A 25706-nucleotide genomic window follows, 5' to 3' on the forward strand; every position below is an offset into this window, starting at 1 on the left:
CAAAGGCTTTTGCTGAAATACAGGGTTAAATACAACATAAATGATTTCTTTTCTGAGATTCAGTAATGGCTTCTCTTGGTTCATGCCCTCTCTGTTATTTGAGCAAGCCTACCAACTTGGCTAACCACAAGTTTCTGTATCTTCTCCAAGAGGGTTTAAATCATCTGTGAGGACCATGGCGGAATGTATGTTGGTATGTGAGAAAGAACAGGAATGCTTGAGAGATGAGAAACAAGTGTAAGGAAAGCACAAACAGGTTCAGGAATGAAAGGCACAGTGGAATTTCTGAGTTTGCGTTTTAATGCATAAATAAGGCTTATCTGAATTGCCAAAAGTTTTTATTCAAAATAAATAAGTAACAAAGAAATAAAAATAACCTGTGCTAGAAATCGCGTAAGAAAGGCTTGGGAGATTTCAGGCAGTTTGCATTCCAGCCCTAGCCAGAAATAAGAGGTGAAAAAACCACTTATCAGAATATTTCAGAACCACAAAAATGTTTGATTTAATTTCACTCTAAAAGGAGCTGAAAGTTCAGATTTTATTTTTTATTTATTTTGAATTCATAGAATCATACAATCATAGCATGATTAGGGTTGGAAACGACCTTAAGATTTTCTAGTTCCAACCCCCTTACCAGGTCAGGGATGCCTCACACTAGATCATGTTGCCCAAGATTCTGTCCAATTAATAACACAAAACTTAAGCTGCCTCTCTCATTCTGAGTAGTAGTTTATGAAGTACTTTTTAAGCTGAACTGCATTATTTTAGAAGGAAGAGAAGTATATGTGTTAAAACTGTCTCACTGAATTAAAGGTATGTAGTCCAGTTGATCTGTGACTGCGCATAGGATGAGCTTCTTATTCTTTTATTAATTTCACTGTACTAAGTATAATACTGGTAGGTTTCTTTCCATTGCAATGTAACTTTAACATCAGTTCTTCCCTTTGCAAACACAGGAAACTAGTAGCAGAATTCTGTTTATTCAAAGTAACAGCTAACGTGATTGTATGGGGAAAATAATACAAGCCCCATTAAAAAAAGCTATCATCATATGAAATGTCTAGTATCTCAATAATTTTTCACTGCCTATTTAAACTCAAGAATTTTTCACTGCCTATTTAAACTATTTTAAGATATTAGAAACAAGTTTGCAAATTAAAACACCCCCAAAAAACAAAGAAACCAGAACAACCCATGTTGTTTGGTTTGTAGTTTGAGTTTTGTTTTGTTTGTTGCTGTTTTTTTTTTTCTTTTTTTGTGCAAAGAACAATTTTGCCTTTGGCAAATATGTAACTTTTTTTTATTTTTTTAATGCGCACACACACACACATGCTTGAGGAACGAAAGCTCTGCGAAAATTAGTACTTTTTTTTTTTTAATTGTTTACCTATCTGTACATATCTGGTAAATTTTGTTATAAATGATTAAAGTGAACAACTTAAACTGGGACTTAGCATCCACAAATAAACATTTTATTCCCTTCCCAAATCATATAAAGATCTTTTGATAAGTATATTTGTGCAATTCAGTGCTGAAAATTGGATGTGACACTTGATATTAGATCCAATCTGGTCTGAATTTACCTAATTCTATGTTACCTAGTAATCTGACATGCTCTTTTTGATATAGATATACTCTTACCTTGTTTGCAGAAATGAAATGTCTTCAGAAGCAATCACAAAGGAACTCCTTTGTTTCTTTTGCCTTTTAATTATTTCTTTTTTTCTCTCAGAATGTTTTAGAAAAATTAGGAATATGTTACATGCTGTAGGAAATTTACTAGAGAATCTGGAGGAGGCACATTTAGTCTGGGTCCCATGGCAAACATATAGCTGCAGAACCTGCCTTCACTCTGCTTTCACCCAGCTTAAAGTTGTCAGAACTTTTTTATTCTGGAGTACTTCAAAGTTATCATGAATGAAGCCCTAGACACCCTGAAATGAATGGCAAAACTCCGACAGACATCAGTAAGATTGCCATTTCACTCTACCAGAAACAAAGATCACTTCATCTACTGCTGAAAAGCAGCCCTCAATTCATTATTGTGTTGAGAGAACAAGTGAAAAATAAATTTCACAATGCTGGGACTTTTTAAAAGAACAAATAAGGAATAAGACATATTTATCACCTGAAACTGTAGGAAGTGCTTTGGAAGTTTTCAGACATCAAGTTGAAGCTGCCTAGCTCATAAGGAAATACCAAATGCAGTCAAGAGTTATATCTGACATATCCTCACAAGACTGGAATTACAGTGACATAGAAGGAAATGAAACTAGCTTTAAACACAATGTAGAAGAGACAGGAAAATTATAAATATCATAGTAAAATATCCAAGTCCAACTTGATAGAAAAAAAAAAGGGGGAAAAAAGGGCAGATTTTGAAAGGATATTTAATTTTTAGGATACCAAATATGAGATATACAGCAGCAGTGACAATTGCAGGGACTCACTAGTTATTAAAAATGAGCAAAATCACTATGACTTTAAAGAGACAGAATAGTTGACAGCTAATGGCTTTAACACTGCTCCACAACACAGCAAGCCAACATGAAGCAAATGGCACATTGTTGTAGATTACAGATAATCTTAGCACTTACTTTCTCATAATACTTGATTTCATATTCAGTAATGACTCCATTGGGATGTTCTGGCTCCTGCCAGGAAAGCTCCACACTCCTCTGCAGCACTCTCTCTTTCATTACTCCACTAACTTGCGAGGGAGCTGTTTGGACAAGATGTGTCAATAAATAAGAAGCATATTTGCAGGATGCTTAAAATCAAATGTCATTACTGATCCGCCCCATGCTGAGCCACTTTCATTAAGGTAAAAGAAAGCACCTTTTCATAGCTCACAATTCAAAGCTAATGAATATTCAAGCAGGACCCTATTGCTGTTCATAAACTGAGAATGGAAATCAAATTAAAGCACAAATAGCAAAAGTGGCATTGTTCAAGTTAGTGCAAAACTGAGATTGATGGGGCAGGAGTAACAATTAAGCAGACTGACTCTGATTAAAATACTAAAGTAGATTTTTAGACTGACGTGTAGTAAATTAAGAGTCTAAATATTTATTGCACGTTTTTGAAATGCACATAAAAAGAAAAATAATATTTTAGAAACAAAATCACATTGTAGGCTGATTTCATATAATTGATTCCAATTCCACTTAAAAAATTAGCTGTCACACTATTTGATTACAACATGACTTGATGGTGAAAACAACTATGTTGAGAGACTAAACCCCCTTTTTCATTACTTCAAACCTTTCCGAGACATTCTCTGTTTAGAGCTGAAGTTCCTGTATTTGGTCTTGGCATTTTTTGAAAGCGTGAGACTACTCACGAAGTAGATCTTATAAAATAAAGGAGACACTGTCTTCCTCCACTTCATTCTACAGACATACATGCATGCACACTTGCATGCGTGCACACATACATATGCAGTTTCGTAATAAACAACATCCACAAAGGAGCACCTTCTGAAATTAAAAATCCCCAAACAAACAACAACAATATACAAGCATTTTAGAGTCACTGACTCTCATTTAAAAATGTTTAAGAGGTAACGTAATAAAATGTGAGGTACCGGAAAAGTAATCTGCTTTATCACCTTATCTCTTCTTTAATAAAAAAATAACGATAAAAAGGCAGATTTTCTTCTGATGTGTAGTTCCAAAGGAGGACAAACACTTCTCCTTAAATATACATACTGCCTACACGAATGTAGAACAGAAGACCCGTAAAACCAAAGTTCTTTAGAAAACAACTATGGCACTGGAACCATGCAGAACTTGATCTTGTTCTCCTTCAGTTAAATTGGAATAATTCCACGGTGTAACACTGTTCATGCAAAAGACAAATAATGAGAGGATGTGATCCTCACCTCCCCATCATTAAAATCAAAATGACATTCACAGGAACACGAATTTGTTCATATTTGGAAAGCAGATTCAGACATTGGAAATGAAATTAAAATTAGAGAAAATGTTTTAATATATTTTTCAAATAAAGAATCTAGCACTACACTTGATTCTATTGAAGTATATATAGTATCTAGTACTATACACGATTCTACACTTGAATGTTTGAACAAAAATTCTGAAAATTTTAAACATTTTTCTAGGTTTAAAATAGAACAACCTTATATCAGAACTGCATATAAAGCTTTCACTATGTAAAATAACATACAGTCTTCAGGTAAAACACTATACTTATCCCATGCAACAAGCAGATCAACTTCACTTCCTGTAATTTAAAGAAGCTAGAAATAAAACATCTAGAATGAGCACTCTTGTAGCATCAAGAATAAAAACATGAAGTAAAAATATCTAGCATACAATATATATTTGCACTTCATTAGCGGCTCCAAGAGTTAGTGAAAATTAAGGATTGAAGCCATGCATAGCATTTTTTCCTTATGGACTATTATGTTGTATATAATCAATATAATCAAAGTTGAAGACCCCTTAATGTAGTCTGCCTGATAAAATCATAAAACTGTATGATGCAAACACCACAGGCTGATACACCATTCCAAAGCCAGGATTGCTTTCTTTTGCTCTGCTTGCATTCTCTTTCTATAAGCTTAGAGTATTTTCAGTCGCTAATTAGTTGAAGACATTCTTTTTCGTAGCTAAGAGTCTGGAATGCAGCAAACTAATTTACCTTGCTGTGATTAACTAGTTGTCTTCTTTGTCTGAGTATCACAGCATCCTGGCTGAATTTCAGAAAGTTCATTATGTTTCATGCATAATGCTTTATCTCATCCAGATAAATGTTTTCAAATTGCTAATTTTACTTTTCTAGATGCCAAAAAATGTTAATGTTCATACTTATTATGAAACAATTTTATATTCCCTAGGTCACTGGAGTTTGTTCTCGACATTTGCTGCCTTTTCTTTTAGCTTATCAAATGCTTTCATTCCATTGGTCATAGCATTCATTTTTTTAAAGCACTGAAGCAAAATGAACTCGCTTCCTCTAGTATTAACTAACTCTATGTATGTGGGGAAGGAACAGCAATGAGGAGAAAGAGGAACAGAAAAGGGGGAAAATGTTAATCAGAGAAATAAAATATACTATGCTAGATTCCTACTTAACATCTGGACAAAGCACAACACAAACGGTCAAAGTCCATTCTTAACAAATTCAGAACAAAGTCTCAATGATTTATCAAAACAATGCACTGATTTATGAAAGACAGCATTCACAACTCTTAAATAAATGCACTCTTAAATATATTTCCCAGTCAATTAATATTCTTTTAAATCAAGAATAGTCAGATTTAAAGCTGGTTTTGGCTTTGGGTTTTTCTGGTTGTGTTTTGGCTTCCCCCTCCTCCCCACTAAAACTAAAAATGTGATACTTTTCACTGGGAGAAGACCCACATGAGGAAGAAGAGAAAGTCCAACCTGCAGACTGTGTATGTTGATAGCTCTGAAGACAATTATGTTATGTTTTATTCCCATACCACATGATACTCCTAAAATCCATTAGTCATCTAAGCTTATTTTGTGTCTCCATGTTTGTTAGAAGGGAATCATAAAATCAATTGAAGCCAGAGTATCTTCTTCTGCCAAGGTACACCAGCTTGTTGTTACTGCAAGAAAATCTCTGTAAACCAGAGCAACCACATAAGCCAATCTATTGATGTGAGAGGCTAGACACATATGCTATCTTTATTCTGCCTTTTGGGTTGCATTTCTTGATCTGTGCTTAATGAGAGTGTACAGGTCAGAAGCACTTTGTTCTTCATTATACTAGAATAATTTCCCCTGTATTCTCTCTGTTGCTCTCTTACAGACGGTTTTGCATTCATATTTTATTTGTTCTGGTTTCCTGACAACTCCTTTTAAACCTTTAGCCCACTTCTCATTGGCTATCCATGTTAATTAATTAAGAACCTATTTTTAGTTTTGAAGCAACTGTGCTTGAGCAATCCTGAAAATAAGTTAAAGCATACAATTCTCCCCTAAATACAAGATAAAATATGGTATTAAATCACCAAACACCCCCAAAACTCTATACAAAAAGAATTAAAAATACCTTTTTTGTTCCCCTTGATAGCTGAATCATCATCATCATAAGCAACTATTTCAGGTACTTTTAATATTAGTAATCTAGTTCTTGCCACTCCATCTATACCAAAGCTGTTCAGACACTTCTTACAGCATTTTTAGACAACTAAGTACCCAGTCCTGAATGATTTGAGCATGCATAATTCCTACTGTGTCACTTCAGGTTACAAAGAAGCATCACTTCTCAGAATCACTATTTCCATAATATATTACACTGGGGAACATGGGCTGTTCAAAACACTATTTGCTATAAACTTTCTTTCTGATATACCTCATCTCATTCTTTTCTCCTTCCTGCTGACACAACACACACAGCCTCTCTGGGATAACAGGCAGATGCACCTACAAACGCTGCATATGAAAGTACTTTGAGAATGATAGGCCTTCAGCACACTCATTCACCTTTTTTAAATGCTTCAAATATACCATTCAGCAAAAGGAAAAATTGATTTTCACCAGGTTTCAACATCACAGACACAGAGAAATATAACTCTGCTGGGCTTTACTGACAAAGCCTTCAAGTTATATAGATTTCAAGCTGGTCATCATTTTCAGATCAAGTCATAGAATAAGTTACAACCGAGGTGTCAAAAAGAGTAGGATATTCCTGGGCAATATTCTGTTCCTGAGAGAATATTGCATCTGGTAGATGGACGTGTTACATCCATACTGCTAAGCCAAGCATATGGTATACTATTAATATGTGCAAAAACTTAGGTATAAAGAATTCTGGTGATTATTTTGGAAGGCATTGCTTTTTTTCCAGAGTTTTCTGAAAATGTTATAATATAATATTGCTCATGCCTTTAATCTCTATGCTTAGCTATTTTTTGGTTCTCATGCATAATATTTCCCTTGATCCACAGTGTACTTGCCAAGAGACAAAGTCAGATGCAATATTAAATCTTTTGTACTTTGTATCAAAAAAAATCCAAAAGTACAAAATAATAAAATAAAACAATAAAAACCGAAAAATAAAAACAAGTGAACTGGACTATCACATATAAGAGGAACTAGGCATAATGCCCCAATTGCTAGCACAAAATCAGCTGTAACACCTTTTTATTGACGAAAGATAACTCACCAAAGGAATGATACCTAGCCATTAAGATTTCTTAAAATCCTGCACCTTGAATGTATCTTGATTCCATGAACAGCATTAGTCATGGATACTTCTGATTTGATAAAAAAAAAAAAAAAAGCATCTCTAGAAGCAACATACCTGGTGTTTAGGAGCTCATGTGTATAAAACAAATTATTAGAAATCCGCAGAAATAAGGGTTGTAGTCCTGCAGGCCCATGTCATGGTCAAAGTTTCATAAATGAGCATGAGTAAATACTCTCAGTGCAGGACCAAACTCTATGATAATAAATACTACTAAACCTATACTTGCAACTCCATGATTTGCTATACAAACACTAATGAATGAATGGGCTATCAGCCTTCTTTATCGTCTTTTTTATATTTTTTTCTCTTAAAAGAGCACTAATGTGCTTAAGTCAATCTGAGCTTCATCTTGTACTTGCTGCATTCAACACTCTCACAGCATGGGACCCTTACAGCACTGGTTCTCAAAGGACAAAAAGATCTTAGCTGTTGGGATCTTTCCTTTTCACACTGTGAAGATAGGCAGCAATTACTCAGAACCAGCAGCTTTTCATACAGAAACAAAGAGATCAATTTTTACACCCCTGTAAAACTGTATCTTAGGGCCCAATGTAAGTTTTATGTTACATGAAGCATTAATGCCATTTTTTTCCAATGGTGTTCTACAGCAGTTGGGTGTGTTTTGAGTATTCAGCCTGAAGGGGACATCACTAACAGACACAAACCATGGTAAAACAGGGATATCAGCATCCCAATGGCTGGGATGCTACTATATTATTTCTTTTTTTTATTTCTTTGCTGTCTCCTTTCTTGGCAGAAATCTTTAGATAACAGTTGCTTTGACTCGACATCTATTTTAAGTGAGACTGGAATCTGGCATCTTACCAATAACAAATGCAAAATGAACCTATGTATATATACATGAAAATAGTAGCGGAAAATTATACTGTTGTTAGCTTTTAAATGGTTGTTCAGGAGGAGAATACGAAACTCCCTATACTCTATTAATGGTCCTACACCAAGATTACCCAAATGGCACTCTTCTGTACTCGCTTGCATACTAATTTGCTCCCAAGAGAAAGTGTGTAAATGAAATCATAACCTGGCCTCCCACCATGCTCTGAAGGGAAACATAATCAGAACTGCTAAAATTACTAAATAAGTTGGTAGGCAAACAGATTATAAACTTTGAAGACACTGTCAGAGGTCAGCATGTGGCACCATACTGATTTTTATGCTGGTCTGAAACAGTATGCCTCAGGATACATGCCCTCGCTTGCTTCTAAGGAGCTGTCTGATGTACAGAGATGTCACTTGAAAGAAAACTTTGACAAGGGTTTAAAGGTACTGGGCAAATTTTAGAACTTTACTGTGTAGGTATTCCCTTATTTGTTTATCCTGCTTCCTATAAATATAAAAAGGTTTCGTGTGAAAAAAAAAGTTATATCTAAAAATATTCTATCTAGATAAATTATTATATTATTGTATTAAAATCATTAAAAATTTCAGAGTCCCATAATATAGAAGTGCTACTCAAGACATGATAGAGAACTGCACAGCTTGTCCTTTGAATGCTTGGAGGAAAAATGCCTGCATTTCTCTTCATAATTACACTAACATGTACAATGATCTTCATGCTATTTGACATGACATGTCATGCAAAAAGATAACAGCAAACAATACGATCATTTTTAAACTGAGTGTTATTAAATGTATAGATGGACATTCATAAAATTTTATTTTTTGTTACAGTGTATTTCTCTCCCCTCAGTTAAGTCTCCACATGACAAAGCAGCCCATGATAACAGGTTACTGAGTACCACTGTATTATGCCATTAGTACCCATTGCTTTGGATCAATGACAGAGAAATGCCCCACTGTGTTTACAAGATGCAGCATTCAAAAAGAGACCTAAATAAATCAGATATTTTACACTAACAATATCCTACAGAGAAGTCATTTTAACTTCCTTTCTGACACAGTTTACTTTCTGGCTCATAAATATAAGAGAGTGTGCTTACAGTGCTTTGTAAGCCATGAGCAGAGGCACACACAACTCTTTGGGCCGCTTGGGGATGTCCCGACTGCATGTTAATAGGCAATGTAGTCAAGCAATACTTAACTGCATTACTCAGTTACATTTTTTGCCATTGGTTTTGTGGCTGATAAACTCTCAAATTACTTGCTCACCTACACAGAGTAACAGAAATAGTTCATAAAATCATAAAATGGCTTGTTTGAAAGGGACCTTAAAGATCTAGTTCCAACCCTCCTGCCATGGACAGGGACATCGTCGACTAGACCAGGTTGATCAATCAGGCCTTGAACCCTTTCGGGGATGTGGCAGCCACAATTTCCCTGGGCAACACATTCCAGTGTCTCACTACCCTCACAGTGAAAAATTTCTTCCTTATGTCTAGTCTAAATCTATCTTTTCTTACGTTGGGGCTCCAGAGCTGAATGCAGTACTCTACCTGAGGAGTCTCATGCAGAGGAGGAGAGTCACCTCCCTCAACCTGCTGGCTATGCTCCTTTCAGTGAAGGCCAGCATACTGTCGGCTTTCTGGGCACACATTGCCAGGTCATGCTGAAATACTTGTCAATCAACACCCCCAAGTCCTTCTTCGCAGGGCTGTTTGCAATCCATTCTCCACCCAGATTTTGTATTTGTGCTTGGGATTACCCTAACCCAGGTGTAGGACCTTGCACTTCACCTTGTTGAACTTTGTGAAGTAGGCATTCGCCCACCTCTAAAGTGTGTCAATGCCCCTCTGGATGGCATTCCTTCACTCCAGTATATCAGTCAGTCCACAATTTAGTGTTGTCAGCAAACTTGCTGAGGGCACACTCAATCCCACTGTCCGTGTCACTGACAAAGATGTTGAACAAGATCAATCCCAACACCGACCCCTGAAGGACACCACTCGTTACTGGTCTCCAGCTGATCACTGAGCCATTGACCACAACTCTTTGAGTTGCCATCCAGCCAATTCCTTATCTACTGAGTAGTCCATTCGTCAAATCCATGCCTTTCCAGTTTAGAGACAAGGACATTGTGCAGGACAACACTTGTGCTTTGCACAAGTCCACGTACATGATGTTAGATGACATTAGCCAAATATTTTTGCAAATCAATAAATAAACCTAAGTAAAAAAAAATTAGAAAAACAAGAAATATGTTCTGATCTCCCTAATATTATTAGAAAAGTTCTAAGACAGCTTATGCTCAAGCAGCATTCTTATCAAATATGTAGTGATGTAATAATTGTCCATATCTTTTATATGTCTGACACATTTAAAATAGTTAACGGTTTGATGATTCCTTCATCAAGCTCAAAACTCACCAGCTGGATCAGTTTTATAAGCTGACTAGTCTGGCAAAATTCTGGAGGGGAAAACTAATAAGAAGAAAGAGAAAAAAATTAGCTGAAAGAAATAAAACAGTTCAGAAATATCAGGGCTGACAGTTTGTCTATCATGTTTGTTCGAGTTTTTTTTCTGGTCAGAGTCTACATCTAGACCCAGTCTATGAACTCCCCTGTTTCTCCTCCCTGACATTTGGTACAAATATTACTGTCATGTCTGTATCCCATTTCTTCCAAAACTGGCAACTTGGGCATCAATCAGTGCTGAACGGATGCTGAGTTGCATAACAAGTGACAACATTGACTCCCCGGGTATCTACATCTCTTGCTTCGTGAATAAGTTTTGACATGTTAGGCACAAACCTGATTCTTACAAATGTGTTAGAGTAACAAACCAGCCTTACAAATAACAGAGAAGGGCTTTTGTTCTCCTGAAGCATTTGTTTTCCTTTGCTGAAGAAATATTTCTATGTTAATTAGGTATTTCTTTTGTCCTGCCTTCTTTTGTGATTCATCTTTCATAACTCTTTTTTTAATTTTTTTTTATTTTTTTTTTTTTTTTTGCAGAAACATCTGCCACCAGCCTTTCAGTAAATCCTTGGCACACAGGTATTATTCCTCATTAAAGAAAACAAAACAGCACAAAACTCCCAAAAGATGAGGATACTCTCTTCCCTGGTGGCCTACTCAGACACATTATGTTCTCCTTCTGTTTCCAGTCATCTCTGCTGGCAAGTGTCAATTAGAGAGACAGGTTTTAGGGAACAGAAGGATAAAGCACAATTTACAAATACTTTCCTCTGGAAGCAGACAGGTGTAATGACTGAGACTGTTTGCTGTAATTGAATTTCATGCTGTCATCTATTCAGTCACAAACAGATGTTAAAAAAAAAAAAACAACAAAAACCAACACAACAAAACACACACATACAAAAACCAAAATAAAATCCCCCAAATGCCACAAACAAACAAAACCTCCAAAACACCAAATCATAACAACTTCACATTGCTCCTACATAGCTAATTTTGTCACTCTAGTTTGACTTCGCTAAAAGCAAAGATCGCCTTAGCTGGAGGGTATGAGGTGATTATAACTGTGGCTTTGGAGGCCTATGGACTAGTACAATTATTAGTGTAGGATGTCCAAGAGACAACTGAATGAATTCCAGGCCCATAACAAAGAGTTTTGTTTCAGACACAGCCAACCAAAATCTGGAAACAAAATGCCATGCAAAAAAAAAAAAAAAAGTTGATCAAATATTAACAGAAAAACATATAAATATTCTATAAAGATATCAGCACAAAACAATAATTATCACTGTGCCAGAGGTTTGATCACACTGGCAATTTCAGAGACATAATTGTTCAGTGGGGAAAAAATATTACTATACAAACATTCCTAAAACGTGTACAACTTCTGTTCCAGCCTTCCAAATTCCTGTGAAATGCACTATAATGGCCCTACTAACGATGGGCATATTTCTGAAAGCAGCATTTGCTGAAAGCAGGGTGGCATTTGCAGCGAACACAACAAGAATTCCTTGCAAAAATGGCTTGCCCTTTTTTTTTTTTTTCATGTTATGAGCCTGTACTTCTCCCAAAGAGCACTAAATCTCTAGAATTTATGGAACTAGGTAATTATCTACCAGGGAATCTCTGCTGCAGTAATACCAAAAGTAACAAGCCTGAAGTTAGTGACTACACATAGGAGTGAAAGCCATGTCTATGAGAGGAAGCTCACACACAGCAGTCAGCCTGTGACTCCCTTAGTCAGGGTTTGTGGAAGAAGCAATTTCACTGACCAGAGTCAGGTCACCACTGTGGAGGACTGCCACTAACGTAAATATAGTATTCAAAATTTCTCTTAAGGTATAAAACCACACATACATTCTGACAACTGAGAAATAATCCATTTGATACAATGCTGATTGTCCCAAGTTAAGTAATTCTGGAAGTATGCACGAGCTGTTAAAAAAATACTGTCATGCAAAAGCAGAAGGAAACCCCCTTATCTTAAATATTTTGTAAAGTGAATCTAGCTGATTGATTTGAATATACAACATAAATTAACACCTTAACACCAGCAATAATTACTTCAGAGATAATCCACATATTTACTTCATAGTAAAATAAACAAAATTTGTCTGAAAATATCTTCAGCTTGCTTATATTTGCCTTTTTTTTTTTTTAACCAATAACATTGAAACTTGTGACAGGAATTTCCAGGACTTATGCAACTCACATATGCTAAATTGGCATGATTTTTAAAAAATGGATCCCTATTACAACTATTATAAAAACTATTACACAAACTGTAAGCTCTAAACATAATTTCCAAAAGATATTTAATAATCTTGACTTCAAGTAAACATTGATCCCTAAATCCCCTTGCTGCTTAAAATAATCTTTGTTTTGTTTTTTTTTTGTTATTTGAGAACATGCTATGGTTCAACACTTCTCCAGCTTCTGCTCATTGGAAAACTGCACAAAGACTTGTCTGATGCAGAAAGTTACTAAACTGGAAAGACATCAATCATTTAATGAAAGAATTTACTATGTGATTTTAAAAGCTGTACAGAATCATCACCTTTTTACAGGCTTTCTAGTGGCTTCACTTCCCTGAATGCTATGAGGCTTTAAGGGAAACCCAAGTTCTATATCCAAAGGTCAGATTCTTGGAGATTTAGATTACAAAAATGTCAACTGCACAAATTATAAACCCACTTAGCTTTCTGATTAGTTCCATTTTTAGCATACCATTTAGGGCTCAATTCTGACCTCTCATCAATTATATTTTAGTTTAGCTGCACTGATTTAAGTTAAGACACCAATGGGAATAAGATCAGAATCAGGTGCTAAGGGTAAAGTAATTAAAAATGTAATTACCACAACTGATCATGCAACATAGCTGTATCATTAATTAGTTACTTGGGTTTTGGTTGTTTGTTTTTTTTTTTAACAAAAATATTAAAATTTCTTTGCCAGTTTCACAGAGATAGGTTTTTACTTTTTTATTTCAGAAATAGCTCTGGATGAGATCCAGATAATCTAACTTAGGCACCTGGGTGCAGCTACCCTTTAGGCAACTACAGCTCTCCTAAATTAAGTGCTTAAATTCCCCCAAGTAGCTTTGCTCTCTGTCAGAGATATAAGTGCATTGGAAAGATCCAGAAAGAGATCCTGCCTGTTTAAACTGAGACCCATAAATTTAAAAACATCTTAAGGGCTTTGAAGACTTTCTTCATTAAGTACTTAGTGAATTTAGGCACTTATTTTAGGAGAAAGAGATGACTTGGTACACCAAATAAATCTGGTGTGTAACACCTACTTTTTAGGTGAGGTAGACTCAATCCTTCTCACATACTACCTAGAATTTCTTCCTATCTCCTATATTTTCCCAGGGAACCAGGAGGTGGTTACCCTAACCCTAAGGTAATTTGGAATCTGCTCTGACTTACCTTTCATGCAAATCTTGTAGGATCCAGCTTACTGTGTGCAATAGTATAAGTCTAATTCTTAGTAAGTTTAGAGGTATTTTCTTGAGCTGCTAGCTAAATACTGTAACTATTTACATAACTCCAACTTCACAATTGCAGGGAATCAGTGAAATGCTGAAAATATTCCTAAGTAGAATTGAAGTGTGAACTACCATTTTAATTAATACAAGCCAACAAAACAAAACCCAAACCATAAAACAACAAAATCAGAACAACAGCTTCTGGATCTGATTCTCTTTCAGTTTTTAATGGTGTGAATAAACAGTGACTGTGACTGCACTGACTTCTTTCCTCCTGGATGTTGAACTTAAATCAATACCCAGGATGAAGGAGATGATAAGTAACATAACTTCAGTTACTTCATAGTAATGGAAACCACGCAACATTTAGTCAGACAGGTTAAAGAAAATAGATAAATTAAAAAAAATAATAATACAAAGCTGGTTCTGTTTTATTGCAAAATTATTCAGCATATTGCAAAAACAAGCAAACTTGCAGAAGCAGTCTTGAATGCTTTATTATGGTTCTAGTTATCCTGAATAATGAAGTTTAGATCTAATTCTCATTTACCCCACTCATAGTGAAGGTACTGTGGGAGTGCAGGTTTGGTCACTCTTTCAGACTGCATGCAACATATACTGTACTGTTAAATAAAAGTATGGAAAAGTATCTACACATCTTATGAGTACTTCAAGGTTGTAAAGGATACAGCAAAAGTACAGTAAAACTGGAATGTCACAGAAGAAATTAAACTTTAGTCATAAACATAGCATTATCCTGTGTTTTTTAAAAAAATACCACTTCAATTAATATTTTTCTATGAGAGGCCCCAAGTTTACAGTAGAAATTATTGCTACCTACATATATATATAGCACAAAAGCTGTAGTCACCACCAGTATCAAAAGACTTAAATTTAGTGATTCCAAGGCATATCACCAGTAGAGCAACTCAAAATACTGAGCACAGTATAAAATATGGTTCATATTTACATTAAACAAACAATATGACATCATTTAGACCAATAGTGTGTTAAATACCTGAATGTGCAAGCTTGCACCATATGCAAATAGAAACAGAAATAAGACTATATGCTATGAATAGCAGTCTACTGCCTTATTCATTTGAAAAAGCTCCAGTGTAATTATTTATTCACATGAATGTATTATAATATACATATTAAGATGAAAAATCAAGGCAGTCAGGTGAAGTTCCCGATGACTGGGAAAAGGGATGTATAAACCTCATTTTCAAGAAGGTGAAAATGGAAAACCCAGGGAACTACAGACCAGTCAGTCTCACCTCTGTTCCTGGCAAAATCTTGGAGCAGATTGTACTGGAAATCATGCTAACGCACATGAAAAACAACAAAGTGGTTGGTGACAGCCAGTATTGCTTCACTAAGGGCAAATTGTGCCTGACCAATTTGGTGGCCTTCTATGAGGGGGCTGCAGAACTGATGGATAGGGGCAAAGCAGTTGATGTCATCTATCTGGACTTGTGCAAAATGATCGACCCTGTCCTACATGACATAGAGTCACAGAGTCATAGAATGGTTTGGGTTGGAAAAGAACTTAAGATCATGTAGCTCCAACCCCACTGCCACGGGCAGGGACGTCTCACACTAAACCATGTCACCCAAGGCTCTGCCAACTTGGCCTTGAACACTGCCACGGATGGAGCATTCATCCTTGACTATAAACTGGAGAGACACCAATCTGATGGATGGACCATTCGGTGAATAAAGAACTGGCTGGATGGCTGCATGCAAAGAGCTGTGGTCAATGGTTCAGTGTCCAGCTGGAGACCAGTAACAAGTGGTGTCCCTCAGGGATAGGTGTTGGGACTGATCTTGTTCCACATCTTTGTTGATGACATGGACAGTGGGATTGAGTGCGCCCTCAGCAAGTTTGCCAATGACACCAAGCTGTGTGGTTCGGCTGATACGCTGGAGGGAAGGAATGCCATCCAGAGGGACCTTGACACGCTTGTGAGGTGGGCTGATGCCAACCTCATGAAGTTTAACCATGCCAAGTGCAAGGTCCTGCACCTGGGTCAGGGCAATCCCAGGCACAGCTACAGGTTGGGAAGAGAAGAGATTCAGAGCAGCCCTGCGGAGAGGGACTTGGGGGTGCTGGTTGATGAGAAACTTAAAATGAGCCAGTAGTGTGCACTGGCAGCCCAGAAAGCCAACAGTGTGCTGGGCTGCATCAAAAAGAGCATGACCAGCAGGCAGCAGGTGATTCTGCCCCTCTACTGTGCTCTCTTGTGACCTCACTTGGAGTATTGTGCATAGGTCTTGTGTCCCCAACATAAGAAGGACATGGAGCTGTTGAAGGAAGTCCAGAGGAGGGCCACGAAGATGATCAGGGGACTGGAACACCTCCCGTATGAAGACAGGCTGAGAAAGTTGGGGTTGCTCAGCCAGGACAAGAGAAGGCTGAGTGGGGTCCTTACAGCAGCATTCCAGTATCTGAAGGGGGGGGTATAATGATGCTGGTGAGGGACTCTTCATTAGGGACTGTAGTGATAAGACAAGGGGTAACGGGTTCAAACTTAAACAGGGGAAGTTTAGATTAGATATAACAAAGAAGTTCTTCACTTTGAGGGTGGTGAGGCACTCAAAGTGCCTCTTTACCCTGAGGGTGGTGGTTGCCCAAAGTTGCAAATGCTCCATCCCTACCAGTGTTCAAGGCCTGACTGGACAGAGCCTTGGGCAACATGGTCTAGTGTGAGGCATCCCTGCTTATGGCAAGGGGGTTGGAAATAAATGATCTTAAGGTCCTTTCCAACCTTAACTGTTCTATGAAATTCTATGGATATATGCCAGAATCGTGGACATCTATAGCTTACTTTGTTAATGAATAATATGGTCTCAGCACTGCTTACTGTATTAAAAAAAAAAAAAAAGCTACTAGAATTTCCCATTACCATAAATATACTGAATGTTCATTACTCTCCCTTATATGTGCATGTAAAACCCCTGCCTTAGAAAATAGCTACGCTAAACTGCTTAGAAACTCCTCTCACGATCATTCAATGACAAAAATACTATGTCTACTTATTACCTAGATATAAGTTTCTGTAGCTTTTTACGTGAGCCCACTGAAAAGCAGAATAGTCGAGAGGTTACTTAATTAATAAAAGCTGTACTGCACACATGCTCCAGGATAATAAAAAAAAGTGAAAAAAAAATCTCCCTTTGTTCTGATTAGCCAACAGTGGTTGAAGTAGTCATAAAATAAAACTGGCAATGATAAGGGCATGTCTTATTTTAAATTTCTACTTGAAGGGCTTTTCTTTTTTTAACCTGGCAATTTCTCTAATCCAAACTAAATTAAAGTTTTATAAAATACGCATATAAAGTCAGATAATATAAAGACTTGTGGCACTTTTATAATAACATCTATATCCCACAGGAACTAATCAGAGCTTCATACATGCGGTTTATGTGCAGATTAAATAGAATAGATAGCTTCAAAAAGACAGGACTGCAAACTTACATTTTGTGAGTGGAGCACCCAACAGGCATATCCTTATTAAAGAGCATTTACTGTATAGTGGCTGCATGCATTGCAATGCTTAAGGTAGTGTACAATTTATCAATACATTAATTTTCCTTATCTGAATACAAATTTCACACTTTCCCCAAGTATGCAATACCTGCCTGGACTGACCCCATATAATTTTCCACCTGAGTTACTAAAATACAAGTCTAGCCTTCTTAAAGTCCTTTCAGTTAGTGGAGAAAGAGATCCTGGAGAAAGAGATCATTCAGATCCTATGGTAGGCAAGTCTTAAATGGACCTTTAAGACTGACTTTGTTGTACCAGTTGTGTCCTGAGATGGAACCTGCATCACCTGACTGGCAGAACTGTTTTTACACGCTACATCTTTCGTAGGGTTTGGGTATTTTTAGTATTTTATTAAAATTGTTTAGTTTTAAATGGTTAGTCTAATATTTGTTTTCTGTGATAGAATTACGGAGATGCTAATTTCTGGTATTTGTATCAATTACCCATAGCTGGGAACTAGTCTCCCTACCTCTTGAGTCTATGCAGTAAATGCCTTATGAAAAACTCTCCCAAGAAGAAATCAATTAAGGAAAGGGGCTGCACCAAAAAGCATCCAGAAAAACATCCTATTTGGTACAGCTCAGGAACCCATCTAGAGAGGCAGGTCTTCCCTCTGAGAGACCTTGAACACATCTGTCACTCTTCAAGAGGTAAACAAGGCATTTTAAGGAGTCTGGTTTACTCAGAGCTTAAAAACTGTGTCGATGCGTGACACACAGCAAAGTTCGGCAGATGGAGTGTACCACCTACCCACCTTCCTGCTGCAGTCATTAACTTTTCTCCAAGATCCTTAGAAACCACCCTCATCCCCTAGGTACAAACAGACTTTTGAGTTACTGCAATTAATTTCCACAAGACTTGTTTTCTCTGAAGCACTCTCACCTAAATGATACATAAATATACATGATAAATTAGGACTGTGACTAATGGAGGTTTGTGAGGTGCAAGGTGCAAACAGCTAGCCAGCTGACCTACAGCACAACAGTTATATCTGTCTTAAGTGACTGAGCTTGGACTGAAGTAACAGGATCACCCAAAACTGTGCTTAAATCCTACATTTTACTGTACAGCCAGTCCATCCAGATTACACATTCTAGTGTTTAGTGTGTACTTCTCCCCTTTTCAACTCTGTGGTAAGCTGCTGGCAAAAGAATTTTTTAAAAAATAGAAGAGATCATCGACATGGCATTTTAAAATACTTAGAATATATCTTATATATTATATTTAATATATATATTTAATAACCAGCTAGATATCAATCCCCCACGCTCCTCCTGAAAAAAAAAAGAAACGAAACACAAATTGAGAAAGAAAATCCAAATCTACAGTATTTTTGCACAGGATGGATTCAATTAGTATGAAATTATCCTATTTGCTCCTGTCCTTTAGTTTTTGTATTAGGCCATAGCTCAGGGAATATGGGACAAGAAGGAAAAAAAAAAAGGGACATGTTTTATTTCAATCAGCATTTCTTTTTCTGAAAAATCAGGTGCCTGCATCTACCTCATTGACGTTAACATGAAAAAAGCAAAATCTAGAAGAATTCTGGCCCAGCCCTGACTGTACAGCAAGTGAAGTGCCATGCCTGCTCTTCACTACTGTCTCAGTACCTCCGGAAGGTCAGGAGTGCAAGCAGCTGGCTAGAGTTTAAAGGAAGCTTAACTGTTGGGGAAAATAAAAAAAAAAAAAAAAGCCATTTTAATGACTTACCAGAGTCTGAAAGGAGGTTAAGCTGTCTGCATAGATACAAACAATGACAATAAAAATGTTAGACTAAAGACATTCTTCTTACCTATAGAACATCACTGTTTATCAGAGGAATTTTACCTTGTTCTTAACAAGTTGAATCATGCAAAACCAAGATCAATAAGGGAGGATGTCTTTAAGGCTCCGCTGTTGCATAATGGAAATCACTTTGAAGAGCTGGCTGTGTGTTCATGGGGAGTTAGCAAACTGTCCCTGCAGGCGCTGGTGACATTAGGCAGCTCAAAATACAGTATTTCACTTGAAGCACATCTGACTCATTCTATTGGCATAAACATCACATGTTTAGCATTAACCGCTTTTACAACCTGCTTTATAAATATATTTTGATTCCCTTTCCAACGGCTGTCTTCTTTCTTTTGTTGCAAATATTTTTGCTTGTTACTTTTGCCTCTGACAGTTTGACAGTTATTACCTTAAGACATTGCAGGTGTTCTTCAGCTCTTTTCAAAGAATCTTCTAGGTACCTAAAGCCTTCAGAACATTAACAGGTGACTAACTTTTAATGGTATGCCTAAAAGAAAAAAGCTCAAAGGCAGAAAATACAAATAAAATGGCTACAGGAGCACTTAATAGTTTCTTAAAAAAATCCCAAACAAACAGTGGTATTATTTTTAAGCTGTCTAATCACTGGCACTTTACAGCATGTCACTGTAACACTCAGGTTATAGCAAATGGAACACACTACCCTCTTAATTAGGCTACGAATCAGCAGACTGAAAGGTGGACCAACAGTGCTACCATTTGCTCCATACAGATTTCCAGATTGTCACTGGCTTTCTAGATAGAGGCAGTTTTGCAGGAATGCTATTTTTGTTTAAACAGCACCCTTTGCCCCAGTTGTTCTGGGACTGAGTAAATCTCCCTTCTTTCGTCTCCACAGCAAACTCTCTTGCCAGGAATCAGAACTTTGGAAGAGAATCATTTGGTAAAAGAAGTGAATTTATGAATTTGGTATTCAGAAATGTCCCCTGGCCTACACCAACTTTTACTGGATAGAGCCACAGTCTTTTCAGAATGGAAACTGAATCTTTCCAGAATAAAGCTGACAAGAGAAGAAGGGTCAGCTTTCCTCCTATATATCCATTATCCTATTATATTTTTGCTAAGAATGCCTGATGAGATTGACCTGAATTTTTTTCTTTATGACCTTCCTGTCTTTATTCTACCTTCTCTTTTTTCTCTATTAAAAAGTAAAAAGGAAGTGTTTCTAGCAGACTCAACTACCATGTATATTATGCTTCATGCATTTAAAGGCACTCAAGGTGTTTGTTAAATAAAGTTGTGGAGATTGAATAACAAAATGGTAGAACTTAATGAAACTTATATTTGACAGAATTTGCTATATGAAATGGGAACAAAGATTTTAAGTGTCTCCACTGTAGAAGAAAAAAAAAAAAGCATGGAGGACAAACTTCTTATATGTAGCAAAATAGAGGCATTGTATGGGAGGCTTTACAAGCCACTAGAAAGATAGGCATGAGGTGACCCACATACTGCACATACAGTTTAAAGCAGTATTAGGAAATTGTACTTCTAGGTCTCCTCTAATATTACCACAGAAAAACTCTTAACTGCAACTTAACTGAAACTTACTTAACTTAAACTTTTACTTATTACAGAAAGTTTTACCACAGAGGACTTTTCTCTGTGGTGTTTGCCCATGGCAAACAAAAAAGAGGATTAAATGATACATAAGTAAAAGAGGGATGTACTTACTGGTGGTGTTGAGTGGTTTGAGAGAGAAGTATGTTTAAAGACAGATTGTCCAAACTGCTTTCTTTATTCCACCCTATAATTATCTTTTATCCTTTTAACTGCAAGTGATAAATTCACTTTAAAATAATAAATAGGACATCGCACCCTCCTCTATTTGTTTCAGTTTTGGAATAATGACCTAAAATCTAGGCACAGATAGCACCTGTACTACTAGCATGTATCCCTCAAGGGACTGGAAGGTAAGTGGTGTGTACCACTTGAGAGAAATTATGTCTTTTAATTACTGGAATCATACAACCTTGTGTTAAATCACAGAGGAAAGAAGGCAGGCAGGCAGGCAAGCAAGCAAGAAAGCAGGCAAGCAGGCAGGCAGGCAGGCAAGCAAGCAAGCAAGAAAGCAGGCAAGCAGGCAGGCAGGCAGGCAAGCAAGCAAGCAAGCAAGAAGGCAGGCAGGCAAGCAAGCAAGCAAGCAGGCAGGCAGGCAAGAAGGCAGGAAGGAAAGAAGAAAGAAAGTAAAGAAGGAACGAAAAAATAAAAAAGAGAGATCTTAATGAATTAATTTCTGTCCTCATTCTTTTTCTTCTTTTTTGTCATAATATTCAAATGCAGTTTTCTCCTAAATAAAACTTAAATGTATGTTTTGTTTTTTTTTTAATTCTAAAGAGATTTTTTTTCAGGGTAATTCCTTTGAAATTGCCAGCCTTAAAAACGGTTTATTTAATTCAGCCTGTAAAATTATTTCTTAGACATGTACTTCTATTTGCTGACTTGGTGTTTCCATCTTTTTAACTTTCTAAGTTTATTTTACTATTTGCATTCTTTCTCAGCCCTGAGGTAAACAACAACCTCACCTATGCATGTCAGGATATAGCTTTTTAACTCAAACTCTCTGTACAATGAAGGTTTTGCTATAGGTTTTCATTCAATATGTATCACCTGGCACTTTTTTTGTTCTTCGGTTTATTTATTTTCTGGCCTGATTCATTAGAACATCAGCTGTGAATAGAAGCTAATACACTTCCTTTGTTTTAACTGCTCACCAGAAACAATCAATACTACAAATGGCTTGTGCATTAATGACATAAAAGAAACAAAAAAGTGTTCAACTGATGATCCTCTAATTATCACACCTTTATTGAGGCAGTGGCAGCATATTTATAAATGCTGTTGGACTTTTATATTGCCAGGGCATTGATTTTTGCCGATTAATGAATCTTTGTATCATGAGATACTACTATTCTTTCTTGAGCTAGATACACATCTCTGATTACACAGAGATGTTTTAGGGAAAACACTGTAATTTTTCATTTTAATGTTCCTTTATTTGAGAGAAATAGCGAACTGAATTTGCTGGGATAATTATCATCCCTTAACACACCAAGTATTACAAAACGATTGAACAAAATAAATGTACCAAAGTGATGCTGATAATTAAATAAATCATTGCACTGTTTCCCTGATTAAAAAAAAATAATAAAATAATTGTAATATGCCCACCTGAAGGCAAGCCTGAGTTTTGCAACACAGGTTTTATAGTAACCAGGTGCTACCACAGCAAGCATTAATGTATATTAAATAGGTTCTCATTTAATGATTTGTATTTTCATAGTCATAATTCCACTTAAAACATGTATTGTTTATTAACATTTCTTAAAATGTTTTGTGAAACATTATGTTTGAAGCTTGTTATTTAAAAACAAATTAAAGGAAGCAAAAAACTTCAGTACTAACAGAGACACAATCTTCTTAGATGTTACAGACCTCTATCTAAAATTAGCTTGAGGAACCGAAGCATTATTATCATCTGCACCAGTGGCTGGAAGGTGTCTGGATGCCTCACTCTCTAATGGTGACATAGGATCAGAAAACCCAGGTTCATAATCATCATGGAATTTTAGTTTCAAGAATCCTTAGAGAAAATTCTGATCTAACATCCCTGTCTTGCTGTTGGATTTACGAGAATTTCAAAAAACCCAACCCTTTATCATTAGCATACAGACTTCTGGTTAGGTGATAAACTGTAAAAGATTAATACTAGGCCTAAGCCCTTTATCTAGAAAGTGTATGTGACTGAACCTACGCCTAGATATTATCCCAGGTTAAGTCCAGAAAAGCAGTTTTTTGATCAAAATATGATCTACTGTACAACTGCAATCTCAGTTGGCCAAGCTTGCCACAAAGGTCAGAAAACTTAGCGTGTGTGATAAACCAAAGCAGAACAAAATACTGAACAAAAGCCTAACAAAAAGGTATTTCAGACTGCATTTAACAGTGTTTAATTTCTTTTATATTTCCTTTCTCTGTTCTTAAATCTGGAAATTGTGGTATCCCCTTGTAAAACAAGGTGAGAGGAGGATTCAAGGCATTCAATTCACAGTGCTGTTCCTGCTAGAAACTGAGTCTGTTCAGGTATAGTGATATGTGCTACCAAAATGCAGGAAAACAAGATCATGAGCTAGCTGTATATCTCTTCAAAACAGTTCTCTCCACTGCATATCTAGGACTTAGACACAGCTCAAGAAGAAAATGCTCCTGCCACTTAAAGGAAGCTGTCTCAGAAACGTCATTCTAACATTTACTGATTGTATGATTTTAGCTTACACAATGCTAAATATTGAATGCTTGGGGTTTACTTATTAATTACACCCACTTATTCTTGCTATTTCCTTTTACCTAGTAAAATCACTACAAGTTCTGCATTGCAGAGGAAACTTATGCCTTGTTTAGCAACTACTAGTACTGCTTGTGACGATTATTCTCTAGGGGAAAGGATGAGTGGACAGTGAGCATTAAGGAGCAGGAGTATCTCAGGAATCAGCAAGTGGGTGGGTGAGATGTCCTGACACTTCTGTATCACAGCTGTGTATGAACTACATTCCCTTAGTTACAGTCATTACAACTCTCTCTATTCAGCAAAAACAAATCTTGCTCTTCAGATCCGGCCACCTGAAAGAAGAGAGTTTCTGAGGCAGAAAAAGAAGCGGCTGCCATAATTTTAATTTTGAAGTAACAACTTAAGGGATATATTTTCAGCTTTTTTTTTTTTTTTTAATAATAGACCTTTGCTGTGAGGATATAAAGTTTGTTTGGTTTTTAGTTGGCACAAATCAGTAGAGTGCCAGGGAATGATGTAAGTAATTTTTATTTATGTATTGTATCTGTAAATTGTTTCTGCACAGTGAAAAAAGCTAAGATTACTGTTACAGAACTTCCTTGAATGACTAATTCAGACCAAAATTTAGGTTCACATGTTCTGATGTTCCGCATAAAATCCTTCTGTCTTCATTAAAATATGACTAAAATTTAAAAAATACCCCACTAAACAGTAATATAACATATACCTCAGTACCCCAGCGTGTTTTGCACACATCTCTTACATATATATACACTGAAACACTAAGGTATTATCTGAAAAGAAAACTCCACACTAATATAAGTCAAATGATCCATAATACTAAAATTAAATAAATCAGCATTACGAAAGATAGTCATATAGCAATGAATACCTATTCTAATATACATTATATTATTGTCTAAATAATATATCTTGGAATATATAATATAAATGCAATGAATAATACATCTTTAAAATCTAGGAATTAATAGCATAGTTACAAATACATTGTAAAAAATTACTAGCAATCACTTATTTTTCTACATATTAATTTATTTGGTTTTAGCCCCTCCCAAGAAAAATCCCAAACAAAACCAAACCAAAAGCAAGACCATTAATTCCTTTGCAATATATGTGTTTGCAGCAAAGTTTTATCATGAGAATACTTTTTTCTACCATTTCAATATTAGAACTATTTCTAATATTAGAACTGTTTCTTTAACAAACCCCACAATGATAAGAAATGACTAGTATAATGACTTACTTAAAAAGCACAAATATATTTTTTCTGGTTTTTACTGTCAGGTTATTAGACTGAAGTCTGGTTCGATGTCTATTTCATCAGTCTTCCAGAGAAGTGGTATTTTAACTAATCTAGCTCACAAAAAATGTGCTGAAGTTTTCCAAGCGCCAGAAATTGCACATAAAACATACATTTATTCCACCTCAAATAAACCTGCAGATACTCAACTAACTTTTTACTGCTTTTCCTCATCTAAAGCTCAAAAGCTGTGCCATGCTTTCTCTGTCACGCCTAATGGGAAAAAAAAAAGAAAAAAGTCTGTGACAGAGGTTTAAGAAAGAACACACGGGAAACGTGTATTGAACCAGAAGATAAAAGATTTTCACCTGAAATGGTGGAAAGAAATTTAAAGAATCTGTATTGTTTTCCAGATAGAACTATTGTAAATTGGCACAATAAATGAGCATGCCCTAATTACTCCGGAAGTTTCAGAAATGAGAATCATAAAGCTGTCCTTCAGAGTAAGGACATTATTCTACTTCACCATGCATTACACTAGAGTGAGTGGTAAACAGGACATTAGCATTTCACCTTGTCCTTGGCAAAGCATGCCATCGTTACTAAAAGTAAAAGCTTTTTGGGTTAGAGAGCCCATTTTTATATATGTAACTAATGACTGATGCAGTCAGTCTGAAGTTTGATGGGACTTTCAACTATATTCTAAAAGAAAGAGAAATAAAAATGAA

General features: G+C 36.2%; 1 protein-coding gene and 1 long non-coding RNA gene across 7 annotated transcripts in view; both read right to left on the reverse strand.

Annotated features, from left to right (window-relative positions):
• Window positions 1-25706, reverse strand: part of LOC134158466 (uncharacterized) — a 1166824-nt gene that overhangs the window by 260522 nt on the left and 880596 nt on the right. The gene's annotated exons all lie outside the window — the stretch shown is intronic.
• EPHA7 (EPH receptor A7) overlaps window positions 1-25706 on the reverse strand; it is a 165546-nt gene that overhangs the window by 41827 nt on the left and 98013 nt on the right. For all 6 annotated transcript variants that reach the window (XM_062608407.1, XM_062608410.1, XM_062608412.1 and 3 more), the window contains one exon: window positions 2598-2722. In XM_062608407.1, the coding sequence (XP_062464391.1) occupies window positions 2598-2722 (125 nt within the window). The remainder of the gene's footprint in view (window positions 1-2597; window positions 2723-25706) is intronic.

The sequence above is a fragment of the Pezoporus occidentalis genome, unplaced genomic scaffold, assembly GCF_034315485.1.
Source record: "Pezoporus occidentalis ecotype Australia unplaced genomic scaffold, CSIRO_AGI_Poc_V1 ctg13, whole genome shotgun sequence".
Lineage (NCBI taxonomy): Eukaryota > Metazoa > Chordata > Aves > Psittaciformes > Psittacidae > Pezoporus > Pezoporus occidentalis.